Consider the following 27,257-nt stretch of genomic DNA (forward strand, 5'->3'; position numbering starts at 1 on the left):
TATAACTTAGAGTTGGGATGATCACTGTTGCATGCACTATTCAAGATGAGGGTATGTCATCAATTTTTGCAATAGCATAATAATACTTATTTTCACTATCTCTTTCTTATTCATTCCTTCCTTTCCTATTCATTCTTAAAGAATGAAGTCTTGCCCTTTTTGACTGTCACTGAGCTCTGAAGTGATGTCACTTAAAAACCTGTGGAGAATGATACTATTTTTTTTTTCCTTTTGGCTGCAGTAGTTACCACGTATTGTTATCACTGCAGTTATTTTTACTATGCGTTTCTTTTGTGTTCATCTGCTCCAAATTTGATCTGCTGTTTAATTGCCAATTTTATAGAGAACTTTATTTGCAACACTTCGCTAACATGTAGTTCTGACTGTTTAAAATATTTTTTATAATCAACATTTATCACTTCATTTACTCCCCCTTTTTTTGATATATTTATGGAATAGTTGAAGAAATTTGGTACTAGTATGGTTCCTTGGGGAAAGTGCACTGGTAACTGCTGTTCACTCTGAAAACCGGCCATATAATCCTGTGGTGGGGGCGGGGGAAATTAATGTATTTCAATCTTTTGATTAATAATCAATCCACAAAAGATCCTTCTCCCATATCCTGTAACAGTGTAGTTTCTTTTAAGATCATCTGGTAATACGTCATCAAAAGCTAAAATATTCTTATTTTAGTACTGTTATAAAATAATAATTTTGAAAACAAGTATTTGAGAATCACTGCATGCCTAAGAAAACTTCATATAAGAACTTTATTTTGTGATTACCTCATAGTATTAAATGTCATTCTAACGCTGAAACATCAGTCTGTATTTGTATCTCTAGAATTGGCTGTGATCTTAAATTTATGAAAAGGCACAAATTGAGACATTAGTGACTTGTGTGCAAAAGCTCTGTTGCGTAGGCCAAACATATTATTAGAAAAATGAACCACTTGAAAATTCATCTGTTGTGGAAAATAATAAAAAAATAGGAAAGCTTTAATTTAGAGGAATAAATCAGGGATGGAAATTAACAGGTCAGTGTGGAACCCTACAAAATGCTGATTTCTGCCTTGTCCTTGAGATGATTGTTATAGTGAAGTCCATATACAATACCATGTCCAATTTTCTTTCTACGGTCGTGCTTGTTTTTCTTCCACCTCTTCAGTCTTGCTTTTTCTTCCAAATGCGCAACTGTGGTGTGTTTTTTGATGGCAATCTCCTGAGTAATGTATGCAAGTCTCTCCCTTGTTTGAGTGATATGGAGCTGAAGATCCTTTTTGCTGTGTTCATGATCCCTTGTATCAGAAGCGTAGCTGGCTTTGTAGCGTATTTTGCAGAGACCTATAAAGGTACTTTTTGAAAGCTTTGCTCTCTTAGGGTCTTAAAAGCAAATTCTGAGGTACTGAACCAATTAGTGTCCTGGCTGAGTCCAGTAAAAGCATGGTACTTGCCCCATAGCTCTTGGAAGTTTTGTCTCCCTGTTGTGAGAAGCTGCTGAACTTTTAGCTTTTCCAATTTCTGTGGAAGTTGTAATTTATAGAAGAAAATTCATAATCGAGAAACAAGTTGGTATAATCACTTTTTGGGGAATAAGCATTGTCCTTTAACTAAAGATTTTTCTACTGTCATTTTTATTGCAGTGTGGATAATGGCTGCTTTTATTTTGTGAACAATGCTGCTCTGTGAGGTTTCTTCCATTGTTTTGGTTTTGTTATAATGTGTCTTTGCAATAAATGGAGCGAGTTAGTTTTTCATCTGTTTGGATTGCTTTCTCCAAAAGAAGCAAATCTACAAGTATTTTTTGTAAGACATTTCCTAGCTGGATAGCTTTTTTTGATTTTCTTTAGTAATGATTTTAAGTAGAGAACACTTTGTGCATAAGTTAGCAGAAATATTTTACTTTCAAAAACTGAACTGGGGGTGCTCTAAGTCTTTCCGGCACATATATGCAATAAAAAGGGGGAGTGTAAATTCTGAGCTGATTTAACATAGAAACTATTTTCAGTACTGAGTATGCAGTTTATCTTTCTTTTCATCTACATAATTCTTCTACGTTTGTACTTGAAGCCGGAGTTGAATGGATCAAGGTACCACTGCTAGATTTAGATGGTATTGTAACATTAGTCAACAGGTTATACCTTCTATGTATGTGAAATATTCAGACATGTATTTTAGAGGCCAAATATTATACTTTATGCCCATCCTATTCTTCCACCCACATCAGTAGTACTTTTAATTTACAAAGAAGTCAAAAAATAGTAATGAGATAGCAGGTTTTGAAATAGTATTTTATACCTCTTAATCTCAGGTACATAACAAGAAAGGAAGCTGTTAAATAGCAAAACAAGACAAGAGGGACACAGAAATACAGTAAGTGTTATCAAGTCTGTTGTATTTGTGTCCTTTTTGTCCTTTTTTTTTTTTTTTTGAGGGGGAGGGAGGTTGTTCGGTGATGATTCTGCTGGTTACTTGCTTTTCCTTGTGTATTTTATAAGTTAAGTAGATGATGCAGGGTGAATGTCCCATATCCAGTGCATAGGACGTTTCCTGAAATGCAACTTATTTTTCAGTAATTTGATTTATGGACAGCACTTTCAAAACAGGTTCTAAAGTATAAGCTCTAAATAATTTAGGTAGATGTCTAAGTATTGTCTTTAAGCGTTTGTTGTTAGTATGTTGGCCATGCTTGTGTTACTTTCTTTCCTGGTTTACAGTTTAGTTGAGAACTAGAAAAATCATTTTCAGTGATATAAACAGGTAACTTTTTATTGTAATCTCCTGTGATATTGAAATTAGCATTGGAATGTGTTTACAAATTAGTTTTCTTTGTGGCCAAGGAAATATCCTATTTCATATCATATTGATATTTATCTCATAAGATCTGAGAGAGATGTTACTGGCCATTTGGTTTAGCTATTTAAAAACAGATTCCTCTTTCACTAAGTTAATTTCCTGGAAGGAAAGGGATTTAGAGCTGGAGAAAACAGGGATTATTTCAAAATGGAATCCTTGTTCAGTATACTGTGTCCTCCTGCCCTTCCCCTCCCAAAGCTTTAAAAGGTGGAAACTACCTCTGTTTTTAGTTGATTTCATAATCCATTACTGCACGTTTAATGTTCATCTGTTTCAACTTGATATGTGGAAATAACTAATCAGTATTTTTAGAGCTATATTACAAAGCATGTAATTTATGATAGTACTTGGGGGAGGTCTCTGGACTTTTCCCAATAATGCCTACAATCTAGGGTAATGTTACCTGCTTTTTTTTTCTAAGTGGCATGTACCTAAGTATAGGGTATATGTATAAAGCTATGTTTCTGTCTTAAGGATATTGTAATTGAAGATTAAAACTTGCCAACAGTCAAAGGGAATCAGAATTAAAACTAGGAAGTGTATAGCTCCTTGTCTCTTGTGTAATTAGGTAATATCCATCAGGGAGCTGCCTGCAGTCCTCAGTTTAATAAAAGTCTGTTGTGCACTGGAGAGATGTGTTTGAGTAAGAGGCGGTATTTCTTTCCTGGCACTTCAAAGTGGACCTCAATGGCTAAGCTTGGTCTCATAGCTTTTGTATTGTAGCAGGCAAAAGATAAGTAATGTGGATGAATGATCAAAGGTGTGTTTTTTCCTGTTTTTTCATTTCTTGTCTTGAAAGCCAGGCTCATCTTCTATTTGACCGGTGCTAGATCCATGTGTTATCCTCGTGAAGGATGATGGTATAATAGCAGAGAAGAGCAGATCACTGGCTGAATTGTTAGTGCTGAGTGGGAAAGATCGGTTATTGAAGAGGCTGCTTTTCCTTAAAGTTTCTGTTCACTTTGCCAATTGATTGTTTTTCTTTCCTTTTTTTTCTTATTGTGTAGAGAGATTTATCCCTTGTTTGTTAATTATGTTCTGGTCCATAGAATTGTGAAATATTATGAAGTACAGTTGTAGCTGCAACATCCAAGGTAGTAGTCTTCATATAAATTACTTGAAAATGAGTTTTAAGACTTGTTTTGTTATTATGGTCTTGATTGGCAGTTCTGTATTTTTAGATGTAAAATTATTCAAATTGTATGAAGTATTTCATTTAAAAGTCATAGTCTGAATCCTTGAAGCACAGATAGGTGGAACTCTGTTCTTCTTCAGCACTTTTTTGTCAGAAGTATACTTTGGAAAATACCAATTTTGCTATCTTTCCTTGTTCTTTTCAGGTGAATGTTTTATAAAATCTTTTTGATCACCTTTTGGAAATAACGTTTCCAACTGAACGTTAGTGTTTCACTGCAAGACTTTGTGATTTGAGTTGTACCAGGACCTATGATAGTGTGATGTTTCTTGGTGTTAAGATGTATGAATACAGTGCAGGTGAACCTCAAGGCAGGAAGGAAGGGGATCTGTTGCTATCAGAAACGTGTTCTAATATAGTCTTGAAAAATGTGGTAGTAGGGTCCATTGCCTAAAACACTGCTCAAGAATGGAACTTGAATTTAATGGTTTATAACTCTCTCAGTTTTTGATGACCCTGAATAAAAAGTTAAACCACCATTTATTACCCTGGCATAAGGATTATATTAATTGAAGTTCTCTTATAGTATATACCTTTTACATTAATGGAATTTTTGATGATTTTTTTCTTCCTTTTTTTAAGGATGTATTTCCAGGATGAGTTTTGTCTTTTCTGGGGCCTTTGGGACCAGTTCCAGATGATATTCTTGCTTGTACTCTTCTCTGGATTAATTATTAGCTTGTATTCATTGGTACTGGGTATTCAATAGGCTTAGCCTGGTTTTGGCCCTGAAGTCTTTCCCCTGGGAGCCATTAACAACTATGTAGACCCAAGGACCAACTTTGTCTGTCTCTGTCCTTTCCCTCTTCTTCCCCCCCTTATTTTTCTCCATTTGTTTGTCCTTATAAGTCTCAGATCGATTTGGAGGAGCAGATAGTCCAAACTAAAGTGGTTTTCAGCAGTAGATTTACTGTTGTTGACTTATGTACTAGTCATTTAGATGATCACCTGATTCATAGAATTATAATGTAATTCATTTTGGAAGGAACCTCAGGATTCTTAGGTTTTAAACAATTAGTATTTGTTGTTATATGGGGTCAGCCAAACCATAGAACTCAAGAAATCAGAAGCAGTATTCATTAATTTTAGCCCTTTAGTCCTTTTAATCCTGTAGTCATGTCAACTGAAACTGAAGTCGATCTTTTTTTTAGTGGAATCTTAATGTCTGAAGCTTAATGGAGATAACTGAGACACTAACTCTGGTGTAATCTGCTAACGTGCAAGCACCCACCTACTAGTCTGGCCATTCAGTTATGAGCCACAACTTGGTCTGGTTTTGGTTTGCACCCAGTGACTTGTGTAGGAGATGGGTGGGGGATAAGGGAGGAGAAATAAATAAAAAAATAATATTTTCTCTAATTTAGTGGACTTGAGTGAAGTAAAAGGCTGAGCTGTAATAACCCTACAGGAAAATGTTATTCATTGAAGTTAATAATAAATACATGGGAAATAGGTGTGCTTGTACTGCCTTAAAAACTGCAATGTAATTCAAGTGCCTCGTCCATTTTTGAAAGTTTACTGTGGAGTGGAACTAGGATTTTATGCTTATAAAAGAAACTAGCTTCCTTGAGCTAGGATGAAGAGTACGATTTTGCTTATGCATGGGCAAATTCTAGTCTGAATGAAGAAAACCTTTACTAAAGGACAATAGTTTTATGTTACTGAAGTGTAAGTAAAAAAGGAGAGGATGGATCCTACAGGAGCCCCGTGTGTCTGAAGTCTTCTTTCCCCAAGCAGACTTGAGCTGCTTGTTAGTCTGCCTTCTCTAAGTGAATCTGAATAATCTATTTTAGCCTATACTTTGGCAATTTGAATTCAGTTTTCACCTGTGTCTTAATCATGAAGTCCTGACCTTAGGAATTCTGTCATCAGCTTCAATGTTGAATGATAGTAGTGACAGGAGTTCACTCAAAATATGTAACTGATTTGTATAAAAAGGGATATAGCCACATGGTTTCAGGAAATAGCGCAATGAAACCGGATAGGAACAGCAAGCCAGGGGATGCTCTTTTTGGCCAGCTCTCAGGTTGGTTCTATGATTGACTTAAACCAAAATGTTAGAACTTTAATGGTCACTGACAGACATTGAGTTTTATTTTGTAAAATGGGGCATGAACTCACTGTGTCAGGTTTTTGTTGGTTCGACTGCCCGGCATGCCTGTGCCAGGAAAGCCCTCCTGATATATACAAAGTTTAAATCATTTGGACATGTGGGGAATCTTACCCAGACAACATGCAGCAAGGGAATGAAAAATGTTGCACCTGTTGATTCTTTTAATTGATGGACTTCATTTATTGAAATCATTAGAGAGCATCACTGTAATCAAATGAAATATCTGAAAAATAAACAGAATGTTAGAACATTCAACCTTGAGAGTGCCTACATAACACTGTTAAATTGCAGCGCTGATTAGTAATAGTCTTCCAGTTGCATTTCATGCTAGGCCTTAAGAAGTTATAGTACTTGTTGCTTTTGTTTGCAGATATATCTAATTTTGTCTTTCTGAACATGAATATGTAATGAGACTGATATCCAGGGAGAGACCTGTTGTAGTGGAGCCTTAAGCCCTTCGTTAAACTTAATATGGTGCTATAAAAATAAAATAAAAAGCTTTGTCTGTCTTTGGAAATGTTCAGGTTTACTTTTGTACTAGCTGTATAAGAAGTTGGAACAAACAGCGTGGTTTCAAGTTTGTAGCTGTGGAATTCAGGCAATCATATATGAAACCTGTTTTCATTTTGTAAGCAGGAAAAGCCCTCAACTCTCAGAACCCTTCCCTCTACAGTCCCTTCAAAATACAGTGCTCGTAACAGAACAGAAACTAACTTTGTTCAATAACTTGTATTTTGCAAACTTCTTGCCAGTTATTTTCTAAACGCTCAGATTGTATCCTCTGCATGCTAATCCATTGGTATGCTTGCTGGGGAACAAAGGTAGGTAGGAGTAAGAGGATGTGTGCTGAGTGTGAAGTGTCTCGCTCCAGCCTTTCTGAGTCAAAGCTATCTCACGGGTAATGCTAAGTAGCAGTCTTCCAAAGGGCTTTGGAAGCCCACCTGTGGTCCAAAGTATGATACGATTACACGTGAAATCATCAACCTATTCAAGTAGAGTGAGGTCAGAGTATAAATCATTAAATAATCCTCCCCAAGAGGGAGAATAACTTTGGGTATAACTGGTTGGCTCCTGTTCCACTCTGCTCAGTGACTGTAATCAATCTCACTATGGTCAAGTGAGTCCCCTTTCAGAGGCAAGTGCATAATCTTCAAGATTGCCATGAATTGGAATTTCCTTCCTTCCTTCCTTAGAAAGAAAGGATGCACTCGAACTGTAGCCTAGGCTTTCTTCTTTCACAGTTGGAAACTATGTATTCTTGAGTATTCTTTAAGATATCAAATTTGAAGCAGAGTTTTGGTAAAAGTTAGTATACTTCCTCCCCTTTTTGTTCCCCCTGTCATCAGGGGCTAGCTCAAATGCCAGCTGCATGGTGCTTTCTCTTTGTTACTCAGTCATATAGGTGGGATACACTTTTTAATAAAGCGTTGTCCTTTGTTTGCCTTACAGACAAAGAGATTTAAGGCCATTTCTACTGAATTCTCCTTCGAACAGCTAACATATGTTATCAATTTGTGCTATCATATTTGGTAAATACATTTTTAAACCTCGATCATGCTCTTACAAGCTTCCAATAGCTATTTTAGAAGCGACTTGAAACTTCTGAAGTTCTCATCTATGATTGATTAAACCTCTTTCCAGTAGAAATTTATAGTATTTATTATGCAAGTTAGCAGACAGATGCAAAAAGAAGAAATGGCATCAGGAACCCAACTTTATTTGAAACACAGCTTAAATGTGAAGCATGCTCTGAAATAACTCTATGTAATTTGAATCATTGTCCTTGAAGCTCTTCTAGTTTTGCTTAATTTCCTTTTGTGAGGTAAAAAAGTTTGCCAAATCAAGATTGTGTGTATTTATACCGATTTTGTATTCGTTTAGTGTGGGTGGGTTATGCGTGGGTGTGTTCTATGTGGGAATCAACCCAGGATTTCTTATGCTAAAGAAAACTCTACTTACTACTTGAGCTGATAATCTATAACTCATCAGTAAGACTCCGAGTAAGTGATGTCAGTGCCGATGGCCAACTTAAGACCTCTGTACGTAGTCCATCTATAAATGAAGGGTGAGAGGAGGCTGTGCTTTGCTCAAGTGTAAATTCGATATGACGTGACAATGAGCAAAATGCCTGGCACAATCAGGAATTCAGTTAAAGTATAAAAATTATTCTATCTAGGGTGCTTGTATGTGGGTTAGTACATTCCCCCTCCCCCCAGTAGATTTTCAAAGGTCTTATGGCTTTTAGTGTTGTGAAAGACTACTTAAATATTTTTCAGATAAAGTAGTTGATTTGTTTAGTGGTATGGAAATACAATTTTGATGCTGCAGTAATTAGATACAAGCATACTCTAGGAGAGAAACTGAGATAGTACATGAAAAAAACCGTGGCGTAAAGAACTACTTGAAGGAGTTCAGAGAGCAGGAGGGACAGCCTTGCCCTCTGTGTAAGCTATCCACCCGGTCCTTTAATTCCTCAGCCTTCTTGGTGAAGGGAAGGGGAAAATATACAGTATTAACTTGGGGTGGGTGGGGAAGGGAGCGTTTATTAATCCTGTGCTTTTGGTAGATGTATTTCATGATGTGTGACTGTACATGAAATGAGTTTTACTTTGGTTATGTTTTCAGTAGTTTTATTATTTCTTTTGTAAAGAAAGGTCTCTGTGGTGAAGGTTTCTAGGGCTCATCTAGGCACTACTTTCTTGAAAGTCTGAGGTACAAGTTCTGTTTTGTCATTGGTAATGTCCTTCCTAGTTTCTTTCTTTTAAAAATAAAATCTAATTGAAGTACAGTCTCAGGGAAAAAGTTTTAAAAACAATAAAATGAATATAAGCAGAGAGCCCAACAGGAAACTAACCACTTAGGAGCTTTATTCTTTAGGCCCTTCATGTGCAAATTTTTGCTTTTGTACTCAGCAGATTTAATTTCTTTTTTTTGTTTTGTTTCAACATAAAAAATAAACCACATGTGGTGACCTTAGCTAGGAGCCGCTCCATTTCCTCGGCAGCTGCTGCTACATGCTGCTTGTCTGACAGACGGGGCTGGGTCACGGTTACCAGAGGACACCCTCGTGGTCATAACCAAGTTGTAAATGTCACTAAGATTGTTTCTGGATGCCCATCACATGTGCAGCCCTGATTCTGAAGTAGATAAAGTGAACCAAAGATTCACTGGGGAGCTGAGACTCCCAGAAGATTACTTTTAGAGCAGAAAAGCAGGAGGAGTTGTGACATGCATCCATAAGCAGTTGTGGTGATTTGACAGTTGTTTAGCCCTCAGTTACTAGCCCTTTGGTTGAACTGACAGCACGCCTGCAAAGATAGTGAGGCCTGTTTCAGCCCCGTTAATGTGGTCTTGAATGGAGCCTGCGGTCTGAAGAATGATAAATGTTCAGTGATTGATGATTTTATAGTGCCAGGGGATTTGGGGTGGTTTCTGGTAGCGGTGAGCCTGAACAGTTTTCCCCCGTTCCTTAACTGGACCTCCGCTTTAAGTGTGTTCGTAGCTTTTAAAGAGGCTTAAATAAGTGAGTAATCGGGCATTGTAAGCTAAGTTTTGCCAATGCTGCTCAAAACTTTGGTCACGAAGGAGATGCAATTTTGAGTGCCAAGTCTCTCTTGTGCTTTGATAAAAAGTGTAAATGACTGAATATCTGATCAGTCTGAATGGCAAATACCATGTTCATACCTTTATTACAGAAAAGCTGGAAACATTTGGAACCATACAAAAGAAAATTTTAAGTAATTGCTTTAATGAAATATGGTATGACTTCTGTTGCCGTGTTTTCTGTCTGTATGCCTTCAGAGGAAGCTTGCAATAAGCCAGTGTTTCCTTACTACACAGGAGTCATTCCAAGCATCTTAAGTTGGTTTATACCACTGCTAAAGGGTGCAAAATAATATTTCGGTTTGAATGCTTGTTTGAAAATCAGGTGACAAAGTCCTTTTTTGACTTCATCAGTAGTGGGAAGTAAAACCTTTTGCCAGTGAGCTATGTTGTTCAGTAATGTGACAGTGTCAAAATGCCTGTTAATTTATAACATTAATAGTAGTCTTCAAGTGGTAATGGAATTTTCTTCTCATTTGCACTAATGTATTTTTTCCTAATGCCAGTGACTTTCTAACCTTTATACTGTTGAGTTTCATTAATACAAACAGAAATCTAGAAAAAATTTCAAATGCATCTTCTTCAGACTAATTTTTTTCTGACAGTGGTTAGTGACTTAATACTAAGAAAGTTCAAATATCTTGATTGTGTATAATTTTTTAAAGTATTGTTTATGCAGACATAGCTCATTTTTTAAAAATAGTATTGTCTTTTTAGATGGGGGGAGAGAGGAAAAAGGGAGAGGAAGTAAAATGTGGGCAGAGTGTAATTTCTGTGAGATAGACCTGAAAGCCAACTTCTGTGATGAATGGCCAATTGTGACTCTGCGCATTTAATTAGGAAAGTGTCATTACACTCAATTAGCAGGGCTGCCAAATAATCTGTTTAATACTCTGGTCTCTTTTTCTCTAGGGTTTTGCAGACAGTCCTCATTACAGTGATCATTTGAATGACAGTCGATTAGGGCCCCATGAAGGATTGTCCCCGACACCTTTCATGAACTCGAATCTGATGGGTAAGTAGGTAATTCTTTACGAGTATCCCTTCAAAGCCTCTTTGGTCAGAAAGAGACATTTTTCATCCCCTTGTCTAGGCTTGACATGTCAAGCATCTGGAAGTTACCCTGTTTCTCATAGCAACACTGACTTTGCTATTGAAATCTTTGTATGATGGGCAATTGAGTAAAAATCTTCATAAACGCCATTGTCCATGGTGCGTGTGGTTTTTTTTTTCTTTCTAAGAAGGAGGAACCACCTAGATTTTCTCAAGTTGATCTAAAAAACTTATTTTATTTTGATTTTGCATTTCTCTTGTTTAAAAAAAAAAAAAAAGTGCTTTTCAAAGCTGTCTTTTCCTCAGCTTTCTGCTGAGAAGATATCTATAGCAATTTCTGGTTTGCACACTTACCACCACCACCACCACAAAAACTCTTTGTAACATTTGTGATCCCTAAACTACCAATTTACTTTAGGCTTTTCTTCAATTAAAATTTGAACATTTGTCTTCTGTTTTCAAGTTTGTTTTTATTTTCTTATTTCTTGAATATTTGTTATCTTAGGAATGTTGTCACTGTAAGAAACAGAAGCAAATTTCTTTTTTTTGCCAGATGAAAGTTGCCACTGCTTCTAGGCCTGTGGGTGTCCAACATTTTCTACTTTTTGAAAATTATGTCTTAAAAAAAAGTGCATGATATTGTTAGCTTAGCCTGGACCCTCCTATTACTAGGAGCATGATAACGTGTTGGCATTGTCCATAACTGTCCACCAGTTTGTGGCCTAGAAACATTAATTTCAAAATATTTGCTGTTTGGCAAAACGTGGTCTTGGGACAAATTTCGACCTAATTTCTTAAACTTAGGGATAGCTTTGAATTGTGAAGGTGACATTGTTTCACTTATATATTCTGCTCCTTGTAGACATGACCTATTTTGTGATCTCAGTATTGTCCTTTTAAGACATAGCCATGGTAATCTAAGTGGATTACCTAAATCCAAATCCTGGTGGTCTGCAATTTCTTTTGGAAATCTTTCTGGTTCGCTCAGTCTTTGTTTACTACTTAATTTTCTCTGAAGCATAGAGGCAGACAAAGTGCAGCTATTGCTGAAACCAGAATTTCATTTAAATCTTCATATGTGATAGTCATGTAATTTCAAAATGACCTTGTCTATAGTCTGTGTAAGAAGAGAGTACATGTCACTAGGTCAATGATACTTATATCTGAGGACAGTGAAGTTAGTAGCCTGTGGTTTCTCTTAGTTACTGTGATAAAGTAGAGCAGAACTTCCCTCCAACACTATTTCAAATTGTCTATCTTTTTTTAAATACAGAAGACTATAAGTAATTTCAATTGTATTTCAAGTATTTTGATCAGGAGCATGTACGGAATGGCTCTAGGCTTTATAGCTGATGCTGGCTTTACTTTATAAAAATATTAGTAAAATTTGATTTGTGATTTATATTATGAAGGGCAGACTTTATTCATGCTTTTATTTTGAATCACCAGTTTCTAAACAGCGTATGCCTTTAAATATACAAAGAAAATCATTGGTGCTACTGTATCTTCTTATTTTTTCAGTTTTATTGAAAGGATCAGTAGGTGATTCCCTTAAACATAAGAGAATTACATCATTAGTACAGATTTATGGAGAGGCCTCCATTGAGAGTGGAGAGAGAATTAATGCATGTAAAAAATGTGTGTCAATCATTGGCCAAAGCAGCCTTGAAATAAAATATTTTTGTAATGCTTTATGGTTAGCAGTTCTCATGGATTTTGTTTCTGTCGGAATAGTAGTATTTCACTTCCATCAACAGCAAAGAATTACAGAAAGCTTTCAGGATATATCTCTAAGAAACGTGCACACCAAAACTCTAAAATCATGTTTTTACAAGTACTGCACTTGTGGTTTCTGGTTTGTCATAACAAAAAATTATGTTCGCTTTGCTTGTGCTACAGTATAGAATACAGCTCCATATATCATACTTGCATATCATGAATTTTTACAGCATATCTTAAACTGATTTTGAAAGTTGGAGAGAGGAGTAAAAGCTACATAAAAACATTAAGTACTTTCCTATCTAGTAGCAGTATCTGCATTTATGGGATTTTCTGTCTCTTATTAGTGAGGAAAATTTTTTTTTTCTAAAATTAGGGTTTTTTTAAACAAAGAATGCTGCACAGTGAGTTTGTTCATATCATATTGTAAAAGCATTCCCAGTAATAGCATGGAAGCACCCATTTTATTTGTTGCTGTTGATAGTATTTAATGCACTGATTGAGTTGCTGTGCAGTCTTCTGGGGCTGAAAGGATGATGGCTAAGAACAGGAACTTGACGAGCTTATAAGAAATACAAGAAATATCTCACTAGGCTAACAGGAGCGTGATGGAGCACCTGGGGTTGCATGTTGAAGAAACATGCTCCTTCTCAACGTGCCATCATGCCTGAAATACATCTCTGAAATAGTTAAAGACTATTTAAAAAGAAATAGTCCATTGCTGTCAACACTTAAGAGCACCATTAAAAGAAAGAATTGTGTGTCAAGGGGATGTTGTTATTTTGTGTATTATGTTCAGCCGTAAGCATATTTGCCTGAAGAGATAGTGGATTATAAAGTACCACTGTCTTTCATGATGGAGCTCTCAAATAAAATATTTTAATGATCTTGTACATTGCAAAAGAGAGAAATTTTGTCTAACAAGAGTTGATAATGATTCAATAATGAACAATTTGCCACAGAAAGATGCATTTCCATATTCATTTAGATATTTTTGAAGTGTTTTGCAGAGGAAGTAAAGCTATTATGTTGGATTGGTTAGTGTTCTTCACTAATGAATTCCAGAAATATCCTGTTGATTTGTTAGTATAAAAAAAGAAAAGACTGTTGCTTGTATTTTAAGTAAAACCACTGAATCCTTTTCACACAGTACAATCTGTTACTGTCCATACAGATATGTACAAAATTGGTCTAAGATATATTGGTTGTAATGTAGCTCCATTTAGGTTTAATAATCTTGCTTATTCAACACCTTTTGTTTTTTGGTTTTGTTTTTTTGTTGTTGTTGTTGTTGTTTTTTAGCTACTTGCTTTTTGGTTTAATTAGGTTCAGCTTTAGAGCTGGTGGTGTTCTTGGGCTAGCCACAGGGTTTTAGGACCTGTCAACAGAGATAACTGGAAACTGTTGTAAGTGGAAACTCTGGATGTGAAGGAATGGCTCATGTGGAGCACTTTAAATTACTTCAGTGTTCCCGACCTCACCTGCTCACTGGCACTGGTGGATCTAGCTGCAGGGTTACGGTTACTGGTTTGTTCAGTCTCATCTGCTGACGTTGTAACATACATGTCTGTTTAGTATCCTCCTGACCTAGTGACTGTGCTCCTCCCTCTGACAAGCTCACTTCTGCTTCATGATAGTACGGTCATCATATTTTCTTATGACCATTATGAACATTAAGAGGAGAGTATGGAGGAAGCGACAGCGAATGGAAATTCAGACAAAAGTACTCAGCAGTCAGTATCTATGAAGGAGGGAGTAGAAGCTTGTTACAGTAATTGGAGCTATAAATGGTCCAGATTGTTAACCAAAATATAGCTTCTTGTTTCAGGTACCATAACTATTTAGTACTGTGAACAAAAAGGGTAAAACTGGTTCTTGTCCTGATTGCAATAAATATATGAAAGAAAAAAAACACAGTGGTATCTAATGGAAATCAAATAATACATTTGGATGTTTTGCAGTGCAGCTTCCTTCAACTGTTCACTGTATTTGATGCACTGGAATCACTCAGGTGGTTTGTCATCAGACCTGGCAACACAGTTATGACTTGCAAGTGAATTATATATGTATACTCTTTATTTTATCATTTATTAGGGTTTAATTGTCTTGTTCCAATGTAGCAGGTGGTTAGCAAGTATATGTTGAGCAGAAAATGTCTCACAGAGCTAAGGGTGGAAGGAGTAGAGAGGTGCTTGAGGCCAAAATCCATGAAGACCTCAAAGGTAGCCTTTTGAGTTACTGTGAAACTAAAGATACGTTTTGTGGATGATTTATTTAAATGAGTGATTAGTATCTGGATCTGGATGCATTCTGATTTTTAGAGTTCCAGTTCACTTAATGGACTTTAGATTGCCTCATTCTTTAGGTTTGCATGTATCACTGTGCTTCTGTCAGTGCTTCTTTCAAGTCAGTGAAATCACTATTTCTAGTTTTTATTGTAAAATATAATGTTTGCCTTATAGTTAAACACTCTACCCTGTGGCTTGGGTAGAATGACAAGTCTTTTTAAAGATGAGCATTAGTATTTTTTAGGCAAATATGGCAAATAGCTGAAATCTCTGTAGGCTTTCCAGTATCGCTGCTGCTTTTGAGTGGATGATGTAAGCCTTTTAAACCGTTATTTGGAGAAGGTTGTTCTCAGATAAAGGACAAGGTTTTGGGCTTTAAAATGCAATTAAAAAGTTATACATCTAAATTATTTCTCTGTTAAGACTATAACTGGTCTTCAAGAAAAGACCAGATTTTTTTTCCTCAATATCACTTCAGGAAAAGAATTTTGAAATTGAAGAGAGAGCCCTTTATCAAATGATTTTATGATGGTGAAGACAATAATAGGAGGCAAGCAAGGGTAAATAATTATTAAAATGGTAACTATTAAAAATTATGCCATTATATTTTCTGCTAGGAATCCTGTTTTAATTGGCAGATGCAAGTAATGAATTGGCAGACCTTGTAGTTGTCCAAAATAATAGTTAGATTTCCTTGAATTGCCTTCACTAGCCATTACTAATTTAACACATGGAATAAAATAGGCATCACAATGGAAATGGTCTCCAGAGATGTGAATGATGGCAAGATTGATTTGAAATAATTTATACACAGTTACATCAGTATTAACTTGGAGAAGGATGGGAAGAGAATATTTCGTATCCTTCAGAGAATTCATTAGGAAGAAAGAGGCAAATGTTAAAAGAAGAGAATTACAAAATATGGGCATGATAAAGATTATGACAAATACTTCAGTTCATCACATTTACCAGAGTAGGGCAAAAAGTTGAAAGAACATTCTAAAAGGAGAGCTAATAAGCTTCACACAGTGCATAATTATCTGTCAAATATTATTGTAGGCTAAGAGGCTAGAAAAACTTCTTATAATAAGAAAGAAGTGAGTATGACAAGATGATCCATGGTTACAATAACTAAGAGCACAAGTCGTTTGCTCTAAGGCACAAGTGCACCGCAAGTCAGCAAGGCATAAACTTAACGATGTTGGAGAAGTTTCCTTGAATCTCTCGTTAACAGTAACTGGCATCAAGCAGTTTCACAACACTAGCTTTACATTTTATTAAATCACTTACTGTTTTGATTATTTATGCTTAAAAATATCACAACTGAAAGTATTTACCTTCATGATTTATGTGTCCTATTTCTTTTGAAGTAGCAAATTGTAAAAAAAAAAAAAAAAAAAAAAAAAAATTACAAGTTTATTTTTGTACTGATTCATCTCGCTGTAGTATAGCACAGCTACTTTTTCCAGAGTAAACATTGCCATTGCTTCACCCCAGCAAAGCCTCATGTTTTGTTGTTTTAGATATACCTATGTTCTTGAAAACTTACATTTTGTCCATATTTTTAAATACAGTGAATCTGATGAATGGAATACTTTTTTTAGTTTAATTTTCCTTCTAAATTATGGCATTACTCTGCTTATTTGCTTGATTGACAGGGTTTTAATAGAGTATTCTAGATCACTTAAGCCCCTAATGTTAACTTTGAAGTATTTTGTTGTTTATAATGAAAACTTCAAACCCAGAGTAATGTTTTAAGTGAAATTTCAGTGAATTGTTCCTCTCTCCCAGGTTAAACGTTTAATTTGGTTCTTACGGAACTACATAAAAATCTTCATACATAACTTGAGGGAAGATATTCTAAATTGTTCAAGTGATCCTTTTGCTTCTCAGATTTGTAAATGTTAGAAGTGTGTGTATGTTCGTTTACTCTGGGACTTATTTTAAGTCTTGTTAGGTTTGGGCTTGGCCGTCGCACGCTGGGCAGAAGTAGGCTCTGGTGGGTTGCAAGTGTAAAACCTCAGCGCTGACCTTCTGCTCGTCGCCAGCTCGGAGCAGCCTATCTGCGGTCTGATGCTTTTTAAGAGTGATAATGTTTTGTATCTGTTGGTACAGTTTCAGATTTTTTTCCCCCAGGTATTATGTTAAATAAATTCAGCTCACGCCAAAGAATTGCTCTCATCTGTTCTTCATTTTCCTTTTGTGAAAGCTAATGGGTTTCTGGGAAATTAAATTACACAGTCATTTAGTGACAGTGCTAAGTGCAGGGCATTTTTACCCTTGGGTTTTTGAATGCAAGAGTGTGTATTAAGCTTAGTTTTCCCTTCTGTTTACGGTAACGTTTCAGTCCAATGGCTTTCCCCGCCTTTCTTTAAACCCAGTAATACCTCAAGGCTTTCCAGGAAGGTGAGGAGGGCCGGTGCCCTTTGCAGGGTTGTGGTGGCGCAGGTGGGCTCTGCCGGCCCGGCGCCGCCGCTGCCCTCGGCGCGCTGCCGAGGTGGAGGAGCGAGCAGGTGCGGGGCTGCCCGCCTCCCGCTCGGCGAGCCCCTGAACGTGCCCGTGTGCCCCAGCGTCTAGGAGATGTACTCTTAACGAGTTCAGCTAATGTAGTGTGGGTTTAGATGATTTTGTAATCTCCAGCTCAGTGCTGAAGTCATTTTCCAACTTGGTCTTGGCAAGTAAGAAAGTGAAGAGGTCTGTCCTTGAAAACCCTTCCAGCTGTACGGCTTCGTGCTGTGTCAGGTGCACTGCTGGTGGGATCATTTCACTCGATGCTACCTGTGCTACAGGTGCCTTTACAGGCCCCGTAGGAGCCTCGGCAGATCTATAGGCTGTCCCAGGAGCAGTTCTGGTCATCAGCGGGAAGTAGTGTTACCTTTACTGTAGCCCTAACAGGGGAAAAAATGTTTTAAAGTGACCTTGCGTTCACGGTGTTGGAGGAAGATGAAACGTCGTTGTCTTCAAATAAGTTTCACTTGCACCTAAACTCAGAATTTTTGCCTTACTAAGTTCTTCTGAATTGCCAGGCTGGGAGTTTAAATATGCGAGTCAGTACGGCTTCTAAATTATGACGTATTTTAATTCTGATAAAATTGGTACTGAAAAGTTTGGTTTTGGTTAATGTAGCCTGATACATTTAAGCGAGTGTTGATTTATTCAGAGTGTAACTCGGACTTTGAAAAGAGGACTAAACAAGAATCTGAAATTTTTAAATCTCGCATTTCCTCTTTGTTATAACATGTCAGTTTAGCTGCTGCAGGGTATGTTTATCTGTTACAAGGCTCATCAGTGCATGAAATGCTGAAAGGGCATGTTTCTCTCCTGCGGTTCCTGCCATCCCTAGGCGCTTGTAGATGTGTTCAGTGCAGGGGATCAGCTGGGTGAAGCTGTAGGATTTTAAATTTCAGTCTGTCTGAAGGCGCCAAGCTCCTTCCTAGGGACAAGGGAGGAGGAGGTAATTCTTCCTCACTCTGGTGATGTAACTTCCCCATGAGGCAATTGCTTAGGGATCTGCATAATAACCATTGTCCTGTTCAAATAGGAGACTGTAGAAAGCTCACTGGTGATTAAAAGATAATTTTGTAATATTTCATAGCTGGTCTTTGTTTTGCAATAAAGATGCTTGTTCGTTGGCAGGTGCATAAAAATCATTTACTTAATCTCTATTTCATTCCATTAATTTTTTTCATTTTTTGGTGCATGTAACTGTAGCTTGTAGCAGCCCCCTGCCCCCCCCCCTTTTTTTTTTTTTTAAGTAAATTCAGCAGCCTGTGTCTGCTGAATAAATTCTGAACTGATCAACTAAAATCTTGTAACTAGGCTACTCATGCCAAAACAGGTGGCTTTTGTGATTTGGAGCATTCTGGAATTTGCATTAATGATTTAAAGTTGTTAATAGATTTCTTTAGTGACTTAGTTTTATTGAGTCAAATATGTATTGCAGGTGGAAACTTGAGTTTGTGTAGATACACAGATACGTCAGAAGGGGAAGCAGAGAAGATTGCACTAAACAAGCTGACACATAATAGATGTAACTTTATTTTTTAGGTGCAGGGAGATGTCAGACCTCTAACACTATTGTTTTCATGAATTGCCAATGCGCATTGCCCTGAGAGTTGTAAGCTGCTGTGGGTGTGGGACACATTTTCTAATTTCTGCAATGATGAATAGAAAAACTAACTGAAAACAGAAGCAATGTTTCAACTATATTGTGCATTAATGGAAAAATTATAATCAAAAGAATATAAAAAATATTGATTTTGAAAATAAAGTGCGTCTGGACACTTACTGCAGTCCATTATTGCACAAAAGCTTTGTTTCTGAGAAGAGGCTTGCAGATTTTCATATAACAGGAATATGCAGAAGACCAGAGAAAGTGTAACTCATTTGGTTAAGCAATGGTAATATCTTGCCTTATTGTAAGGCTTTCCTCGTTGCTCTCTGTACGCTTTTCTGAAGGCTAACAGCGCTGTGGCTTTCAAATGGGTATTGAGCCTCTGTCATTCTTTGCATCTTTGCACATATGAATATCAAGAAGTAAGCAGAAAATATTCTGAAGAGGTTTTTTAGGCATCTGAATAGTGTCTCTTTGAGAAATAGAAACCTTAAGTGTTAGATAATCACTGGGGTGACATTTGGGAAGATGGTTGGGGTTTTTTTGGAAGATGCTTATGGGGTCTCTCCATCTAAAGATGAAATAGGGGAGAGAGTCGATTTATCATTTTATGCAATGTTTTGTTAATATAGATGATTAAAGAAACTGATAGTATTTGAGATTGCTGCTCTTGATATCTTTAAGAAAAGCAATAGCCTTATAAGTTAAGTACAGTGAAGTAAAGGCTCACTGAAATGGGAATAGGGAAGACGTAGCTTTTACTATAGAAATAAGCTGAGACTGATTTTACTGTTTTTCCTAAAACTGCTGAAGAGTTAGCAAGGTATCTTCTTAAAGATAATTGGAAACCAAGGGTACTAAGTTAAATATATCTATACTTATAATAAACAAGTTGTCTTTTAAAGTTCTTATTAACATATAAATTCAAATTATGAGTGCACCTGTAAATTATTGAGATGGGAGTGTTCATCCTCAACAGAACTTGTTAAGGTACACACAAGGTACATAGAAGCTCTGCCTCCCTATAGGTTGTGCATGAGGCCATTAAAGTGATATCATATGCCTCAGCTTCCATTTCCTCTCAGTCACTGTTGAAGGAGAGAAATGGTAAGGTCTCCATTTCTTGTAATTTGTCCTAAAATTTTTTTGTCTATATGAGGTCTTGCTTATTATTCCCCAGGATCCTTCCCCTCTGTTATTCTTCTCTGTCTTCCTTAACTTCAGTCAGAAATGGGATTTCTTCCTCTCTTGGAGATCACTGTGCATCCAATTTTGGTGCATAGTGTCATTGTCAAATGGCTTGAAAGGCATGTCAGTCTGCATCACTGGCCTTGCTCCAGTCGTGAGAGTTGAGTGGCCTCACCTTGCACTGTGTTAGCCATTGAATGAATGATAGAAGCTGCATATCTTGTCCTTTCATCTGTGCATTTCAGTTAACCTTAGAAGCTGTCGGTCCATTTGTGGGGAATTCTCGTCAGGCTACCCGCTTCGTTCTTCCACCACCTTCCCTCTTCTTCTGCTTTGAAACTAGTGGCTTCATTTATGCAGGGAACTCTGGAGGGCACGCTCAACTTCTCTCCCCTGTTCTCGCACTACCTGCCCCCTTATCTGCCAGAGAATTGATGACTGGGATTTATGTTGTTTTCCTGGGAATGTTCCTTCACACTTAGTACACTTGGGGGCGGGGGAACAGAAACCAAGGTTCATTGGTGGCATCCATTTAAGTCACCAGGGCTGTCACCTTAGCTTATGTGGGCTGAAGGCCTCTTGGACTTTCATAGAAGGTGTCCATGTGGGGATCCCAATAATATAGAGGATGGGGAGGTAACCAAACCAGTTTTATGTGAGCCATAAGCTTTCAAATCAACTTTATGCTGGCCTAACATAGAAAAATGAACACGTGGGAAGGTTTTTGACCTCCATTTGTGAAGTTTTGGGGGAGAGGATGTTGGAGATGCAGGGAAAAATTGAATTGCAGTAAATGAAGGGAGCTGAAGGTTCAGAATTATATCAGACTAGCACAGTTTAGAGTAAAACTTTCCGATATTACTTTAAAATATTGTTTAATAAAGTCATTCCATTTATATTTTTGTGTGCGCAAATATATTCCATATATTGTAATTCTATAATATATATATATAATGTGTATATAGGTATACTAACACATGTTGTGTATATAGGTATACTAACACATGTCCATGTGTGGATCCTAATAGCATACATATGTATGTTTTTACATATATATATATATATATATGCATACACACACCTGCGTGCACACACATATATAGAAGCTTCTTAACTTCTAAAAAATTCTAGTAACAAATTACATTTTAGTCAAATATTGAAGCAAGAGTGCAATGCTGCCTTGCTTGTGCTTTTTTTCACTCTATTAAATACATTTAAACTCCTTTATAGTATGTTGTAGATGTGCAAAGTAATTTGAGACTTTCTTTTTTTTTTTAGAAAATGCCAAATATGTGTCCCTAAGCTATGAATTTGTAACTGCATGTTACATTGTTGTGGCAAACAAACTGCACACACAGAAAAGGTTACTACTCAGGTCTCTATTCGGGGTCTGGAAAGAGCAAGAAAGTTTTGATGGGCTGTGGTTAACTGGTCCTAAAGGAAGCTGGGAAAATGAGTTGTCACTTTCCTGGCAAATCCTGCAGCTGACTGCCTACCTGCACACAAACATCTCGAATATTTTGCTCTATAGTTAGTGAAATTTCTCATCTAAGGAGTTGGGATTGTACAGACCGTGTGCAAAACCACTGCTATGGCTGCAGTAACTGTAACAAAAGTTTAGTTCGCTTCCCAGTGCGGTAGGGCCTTCTATAATAAATTTGGCGATTTAGGAGTAAGTGCAATGCAAATAAGGCATCTTGCAATTTCTTCCTCTTCTGTTATGGAATGTAGAAAGTGAAGGTCTCAAGAGTAGCGTGTGCCTTTCTAACACTGTTGTAAACTTCAAGACAGATCCCTGGGGCCTGCATTGAATACCAAAGTGCTTGACTGCATCATAAATGAGCTCATATTAGGTTTAAAACAAGTTTTAACAGATAGGAAAGAATGTGTTTGTACACTCTTTGTGCTGGTACTGCAGTGTTAAGAACACTTTTGGATTATGGTAGCAAAGTGAAATTTTGCTTCACTTTTTTGATGCAATAAATAAAACTTCTGTATCATGTTCTGTCTGACTGGGTTAGTCTCTTTCCTATGGTATCATTTAATTGTTCCATATATCTCCAGTCTGTTCCGAGCTGTCATGGAGAATGTAGTTTCTGCAGAGATTTACTCGGAGTCTTGAGGTACTTTTCAACTTGTGGAAAAATTACAGGCCGATTGACATGTTTTAACAGAGGTTGAAAAAAACATGGAGTTCCTCATAGAACCGTATTCCTTAAATGTGTTTTACCTATCTTAAAAATAGTGTTGCCTTATGAAAGTTTTTAGAGAATATTCTGGTCACAGGTTGTTCCAGCACTTAGGAGTCTATAGAAGCTCACATGATTGTTAGACAACAGACCTGTCAGCCAAGAAATGAGAATTTTTTTTTTGCATGTTTTAAAGTTTTGTTTTATTTTCCTCTTGAGTTTTAGAGGAGATTTTATTTCCAGGTAGTTTTGTTGCATTTTTATACAGCTTCAAACTTAAAATATTTAAACTATACAGGTAACCAAGATCAGGCACTAAGTGCTTGCTTATTTTCAAGGATAAAACTCTCTGTTAATTTCTATTTAGAGAAATGTCATCCTTTCACCAGAAGTGAGTTAAATCTTTCTCCTTAATGATAGGTGAGACTTTTTTTTTTTTTAAATTTTACTTTATTTTCCCTGCAGCTATATGTTCTGGAGTGAAAGATCTGTTTAATATATTTTACCGTCACTGAAAGAATTTTTGTGCATCACCTGGGATTGATGTTTTTAAGCTCAAGATAAATGTCACTAGTTTTACTAGTGTTTTAAGTACTACTTTATAAATAATAAAGATGGGAAGTCCACAGGTCAGTTATTTTTCAGGCATCTGAGTCTGTATCACTGCCCTGGGTTCTTTGGTTTGAGCTATAAGAGTATAATTTGAAATCATGAGTTCATGCAATACTCGGTTTTACCTTGCGCTGCCACATTGTTCTCCTCCAGCATACGAGGGGCCTGAAGGGTTACTTTATTTCGTTTGATCATTGGAAGGGGTAGGAGGAGGAGTGGTGATTGGCTTGTCTTTGTGGTACTTGGCTGCGTTTCCATTAATTTTTTTGTTCGCTGCTTTTATTCATCAATGACAATTTATAAACAGTGCATGTTTCACAATGATTTCAGCCCTGAGTGCCAAACTGCTATATGATTTTGTTCCTTTGTTTAACAGCTATCTGGCACTAAGCTGCATGCAGAATCATAATTTTTTTTTTTACCAATATATATGTATATTTCATATATATTATTTTAGCTCTTAGATTATAAATGTATTTTCCTAGAAATGTGTTTTAGAAGATAGATGGTAAAAAGTAACTTTGTAAAACTGTAAAATGAAGTAAGTAAAAACCTGTTCCTTTAGTGTTTGGGAGGGGAGTAAAAGGAGAGGGGGCAAGAAGAGAAATACTGCTGTTTTTTATAGGTTCAACGGCACGGTTGCAAAATATGAGGAGGAGTATGATTTGTTGGCAGGAGAGAGCCCCTGTGTTTCTTCAATGAGTAACCATTTTATGTAGGATAGTTTGCTTAGGTGCAATAAACTGCTGGCTTTCAGCAATATATTTAGAAGGGAATAAAATGTACAGAACAGTACCTTAAAATATAGACATTTTCTGTATTGATCTCATTTTACCTACATAGAAGAAATTTGGACCACAAAGGTCTTGAGCTCAGGATCTTGACTTCGAGCTGGATCTGTGGTGTTGATGCTGCTTGGAACAGGACGTTTCGCAATCCGAATGAAACAAGCTTCGCTGCTGATTCTGCCTCCCTCTAGTTTCTGTTTTGGTGTGTGTGTAGGGGGGGAGCGGGAGGGGATTGTTTTGTTTTCTCCACAGACATAGACACAGCTTGGTCTCATGATAGAAACACAGAGCAAATGCCAGTAAACCTATGTGAAATAAAACACCAAATTGAAATGCAGTGATTCATCAGGAGAAAACGTTATCCAGCCCCTAGTAACTCTTTTCTTTTTAACCTGTGCTCTAAACATCATTATTCCCTTATAATTAATTTTAACGCAGCTATTGAACTGCAAGCCGCATTTTAAAAGTTGGCTCTGCCATTCTGTTCCATCTCTCTTATTTTTTTGACGATGCTTTTAACGTAGTTTTTTCTCATTTGTTTATGCCACACAATTAGGTGCCACCAGTCCATTTTATTTTCTTTGAAAATAACTGTTGTAACCATCAGAAGTAGAAACTGATGTTACCTTTAATTAACATAGAAACTGCTGACAGAATCATCTGTTCTCACATCTATAGAGTATAATTGTACTGCAGTTTTGCTGTGTCCCTGAACCTGTATTTATGTGCCTTGAATCACCCATGTGGCTCGGTGGCCTGTTCCACCCGAGCGGTTCCCTCAGGCACGCAGTCTGTTGCACGTTGGGATTTTTTCAGGTCTTTACCTGTCTTTTTTTTCCTTCCTTGTCTTTATTCTTTTTTCTGACTGATTTAAGATGGGTCTCTTTTTTGTGTTTCTGTGCAAAGTTTTGTGTTGTGTATTGCCCTTTGTAGATATATTTTCTCTTTCTTCCTTCATCTTAGATATAAAGAGAATGAAGTTTTAAATCTGATTACTGTGCAGCGTTGTGGCTTGCTGCATGGTATTTATCTGGATATAGCATCTGATTGTTGAAAGTTGGAGTATATCATTCTTCTCGCTTGCTTTGTTTCTTAGGTTTCTTTCTCCACGCACCTGTTAGTGGCCACCGCTGCAAGGGGAGGCCGTGGTGGATGGGTCTGTCTTCTGTTCTGGCACGGACGTTTTGGGCTTATTTCTGAGTTGTCTGTACATTCAGACCCAGTATCTTCTAGCTGGGCTAGAAGTGCATGTTCTGAACAGCAGGGGTGCTGGGTCTTTGTGATTGTACAATGAGCGTGCTCCTTGAAAGGACAAATTACTGCCCATTAGATTTGGAGGATCAAAATTGTTCTCATACTGCAAGGGGGGAGTATGATAATACATTGTCTATTCCTCTGTTAGAGGAACGAGAAGTTGTGGTGAATGGACAAGGGAATAATAAAAGCCAGTCTGGGAAAATAAATTGAAAAGTGAAAAATAATTATTTCTTGATGGCTCACTTCTAAACAAACCTGCAAGGCTATGGTTTAGAAACACTAAAAGTATGTAAGCCAAATGCTGGAAAATACTTTGGTCAAACTCTGGAAGAATATGTTTCAATACAAAATTAGTAATTGTTTTATAAACCTTATAAAAATATTTTTAGATTTTAAGTAAACAAGTTCTTACTAGTGTTACTAAGACATTATGTTAATCAACAGCATGGCTTCAGACATGCTGAGGGGACTTCTCACTTTTCCACTGAATAGCAAATGCACAAATACTTTATAATGTCCAATATTTTGTTACTTAAAGCATGTCCTTTTTGCTAAAGCTTCTGAGATGTGCTGTGGATGCTTTTCAGAGCATTTGATCCCTCGTAGCATGTACCATGCTGCTCAAGGCAAGAATCTTTAGATGTCACAGTCATCTCGCCACACATGATGAATCGCTTTGCCTAAAGATTTTCTGCCCACAAAGCCTCTGGGGTGGCTCTGTCTCCCGAAGGCTGTGCTGTTAGACTAGCCATCTGAGCTTACTGCTGGGTGACCAGTTTAGGACCGAAAGTATAAAACTCAAACTTGTTCACATTGTATTTATTTCTGCTTGCAAATAACAAAACATCACGTCATGTACATGTCACAAGACACCGCTGACTAAAATTAGAAGCAAGGCACAAAAAGAATCAGTTTGTCTTTAAAAAGACAACACCATTTTAAAATTATGTCTATATTTTGTTATTTAGTTTGTTATAAGAATCACATAAACTCGTTGTAACCGCCAGACTACTTTGTGGTCCAAAGTAGTTTCTTCTGCTTGCTTTCTCCCCCCTCCCCCTTTTTTTGGCCAACAAAACAATATGTTTACTCAGTGTCACAGCTTTCCTGATTGCCTCTCTATTTGGATACATTCTGTGGTTGTACTGGCCTTTAAGACCGGATTACTTGCAGAAGGTAATATAACCTGAAGTTTCAAGAAATGAAATAGATTTCTGGTGGAGAGTGCCCTTAAGGGCTTCCATGCATTTGATGTGGAGGGCCCTCGGTGGGTAGCCCAGGAAGAACTTTTTGAAAGGTATCCTAACATTCGTCATGTTTAATACGATACATGTTTTTTAAATAGCATGTAGCTTAAATCAAAAATTAATATCCATGTGTTCAATTTGCAAGTTCAGTGCTGTAGAACAAGGAGATGACCATTTTGTTATGGCAAGATGCATATTTCTGGTTTTTGCAAATTTACAGAAGTCCTATGTCAGCAATAAGACATAGGAAGTGACAGTCTACAGCAAGTAAACTTTGTTTTGAGTTTTCTTCTTGTTTTTTCCTCAGTTACTCTATTTATATTCCATTCCTTCCTTCCTTTTTGCTTTTCACAGTCTTTTGACAATATATATTCCAGTTCCCTTTTTTCCCTCCCGCCTCTGCCGCCCTCTCACGTGATCAGTGAAGAGCTGGCCCTCTAGCTCGCTTTGGTAGCCTGCTCCAAGTCTGCTGCCATGAGGCTGAGGGGGAAGAGGTACCCTTCCCCTTCTCCACCACCTCCTCCCCTCAAGAAAATCCACCTGCTCGTCATGACCGGACTTTTACAGCGATGTAAAAGGGATGGAAATTTAACTAGTAGTTACTAGATAGCTATCTTTCATCTTTTGCATTTGCACACAGAACAACCTTTTCTAACTTATGCTACCTGTCTCCCTTTTGTTCTGCTGCCCCTCTTTAAATTTTTGCTTCAGCAAGCAATGTTGGAGGAGTTGCTCATTTATTTTCAGCTTTGAAAGAAAAATCTTTTAAGTAAGAATTTTTCCACTGATTTCCCTCATGTTATTCTGCAGTGTTTTTTCCAGAGGATACCGATTTACTTTTTTCAATAACTCTTCATCTTGCAGAAAATACTTTCATTATGAAGAACAGCCTTTAAGAAATAAAACTCCAGGTAGTGTAGGGACCATCTCTGTTGTAAATCAAAAATATTTCTTTTTTTGAAAATATCAAAGGAATCAACTGTTCATGTACCAACTCTGTAAACATTGAGAAAACAAACCAACCAACCAACCCTGA

The 27,257-nt window shown here is 37.1% G+C and overlaps 1 protein-coding gene across 17 annotated transcripts in view; it reads left to right on the forward strand.

Moving 5' to 3' along the window:
• Nucleotides 1-27,257, forward strand: part of TCF12 (transcription factor 12) — a 180,502-nt gene that overhangs the window by 56,420 nt on the left and 96,825 nt on the right. For 16 of the 17 annotated variants that reach the window (XM_068959074.1, XM_068959065.1, XM_068959071.1 and 13 more), the window contains one exon: nucleotides 10,679-10,781. In XM_068959074.1, coding sequence (XP_068815175.1) covers nucleotides 10,679-10,781 — 103 coding nt within the window. Of the gene's footprint in view, nucleotides 1-2,328; nucleotides 2,373-10,678; nucleotides 10,782-27,257 lie in introns of those variants that run through there. The other variant, XM_009681437.2, reaches the window with a different exon arrangement.

This window comes from Struthio camelus, chromosome 12 (genome assembly GCF_040807025.1).
Source record: "Struthio camelus isolate bStrCam1 chromosome 12, bStrCam1.hap1, whole genome shotgun sequence".
NCBI lineage: Eukaryota > Metazoa > Chordata > Aves > Struthioniformes > Struthionidae > Struthio > Struthio camelus.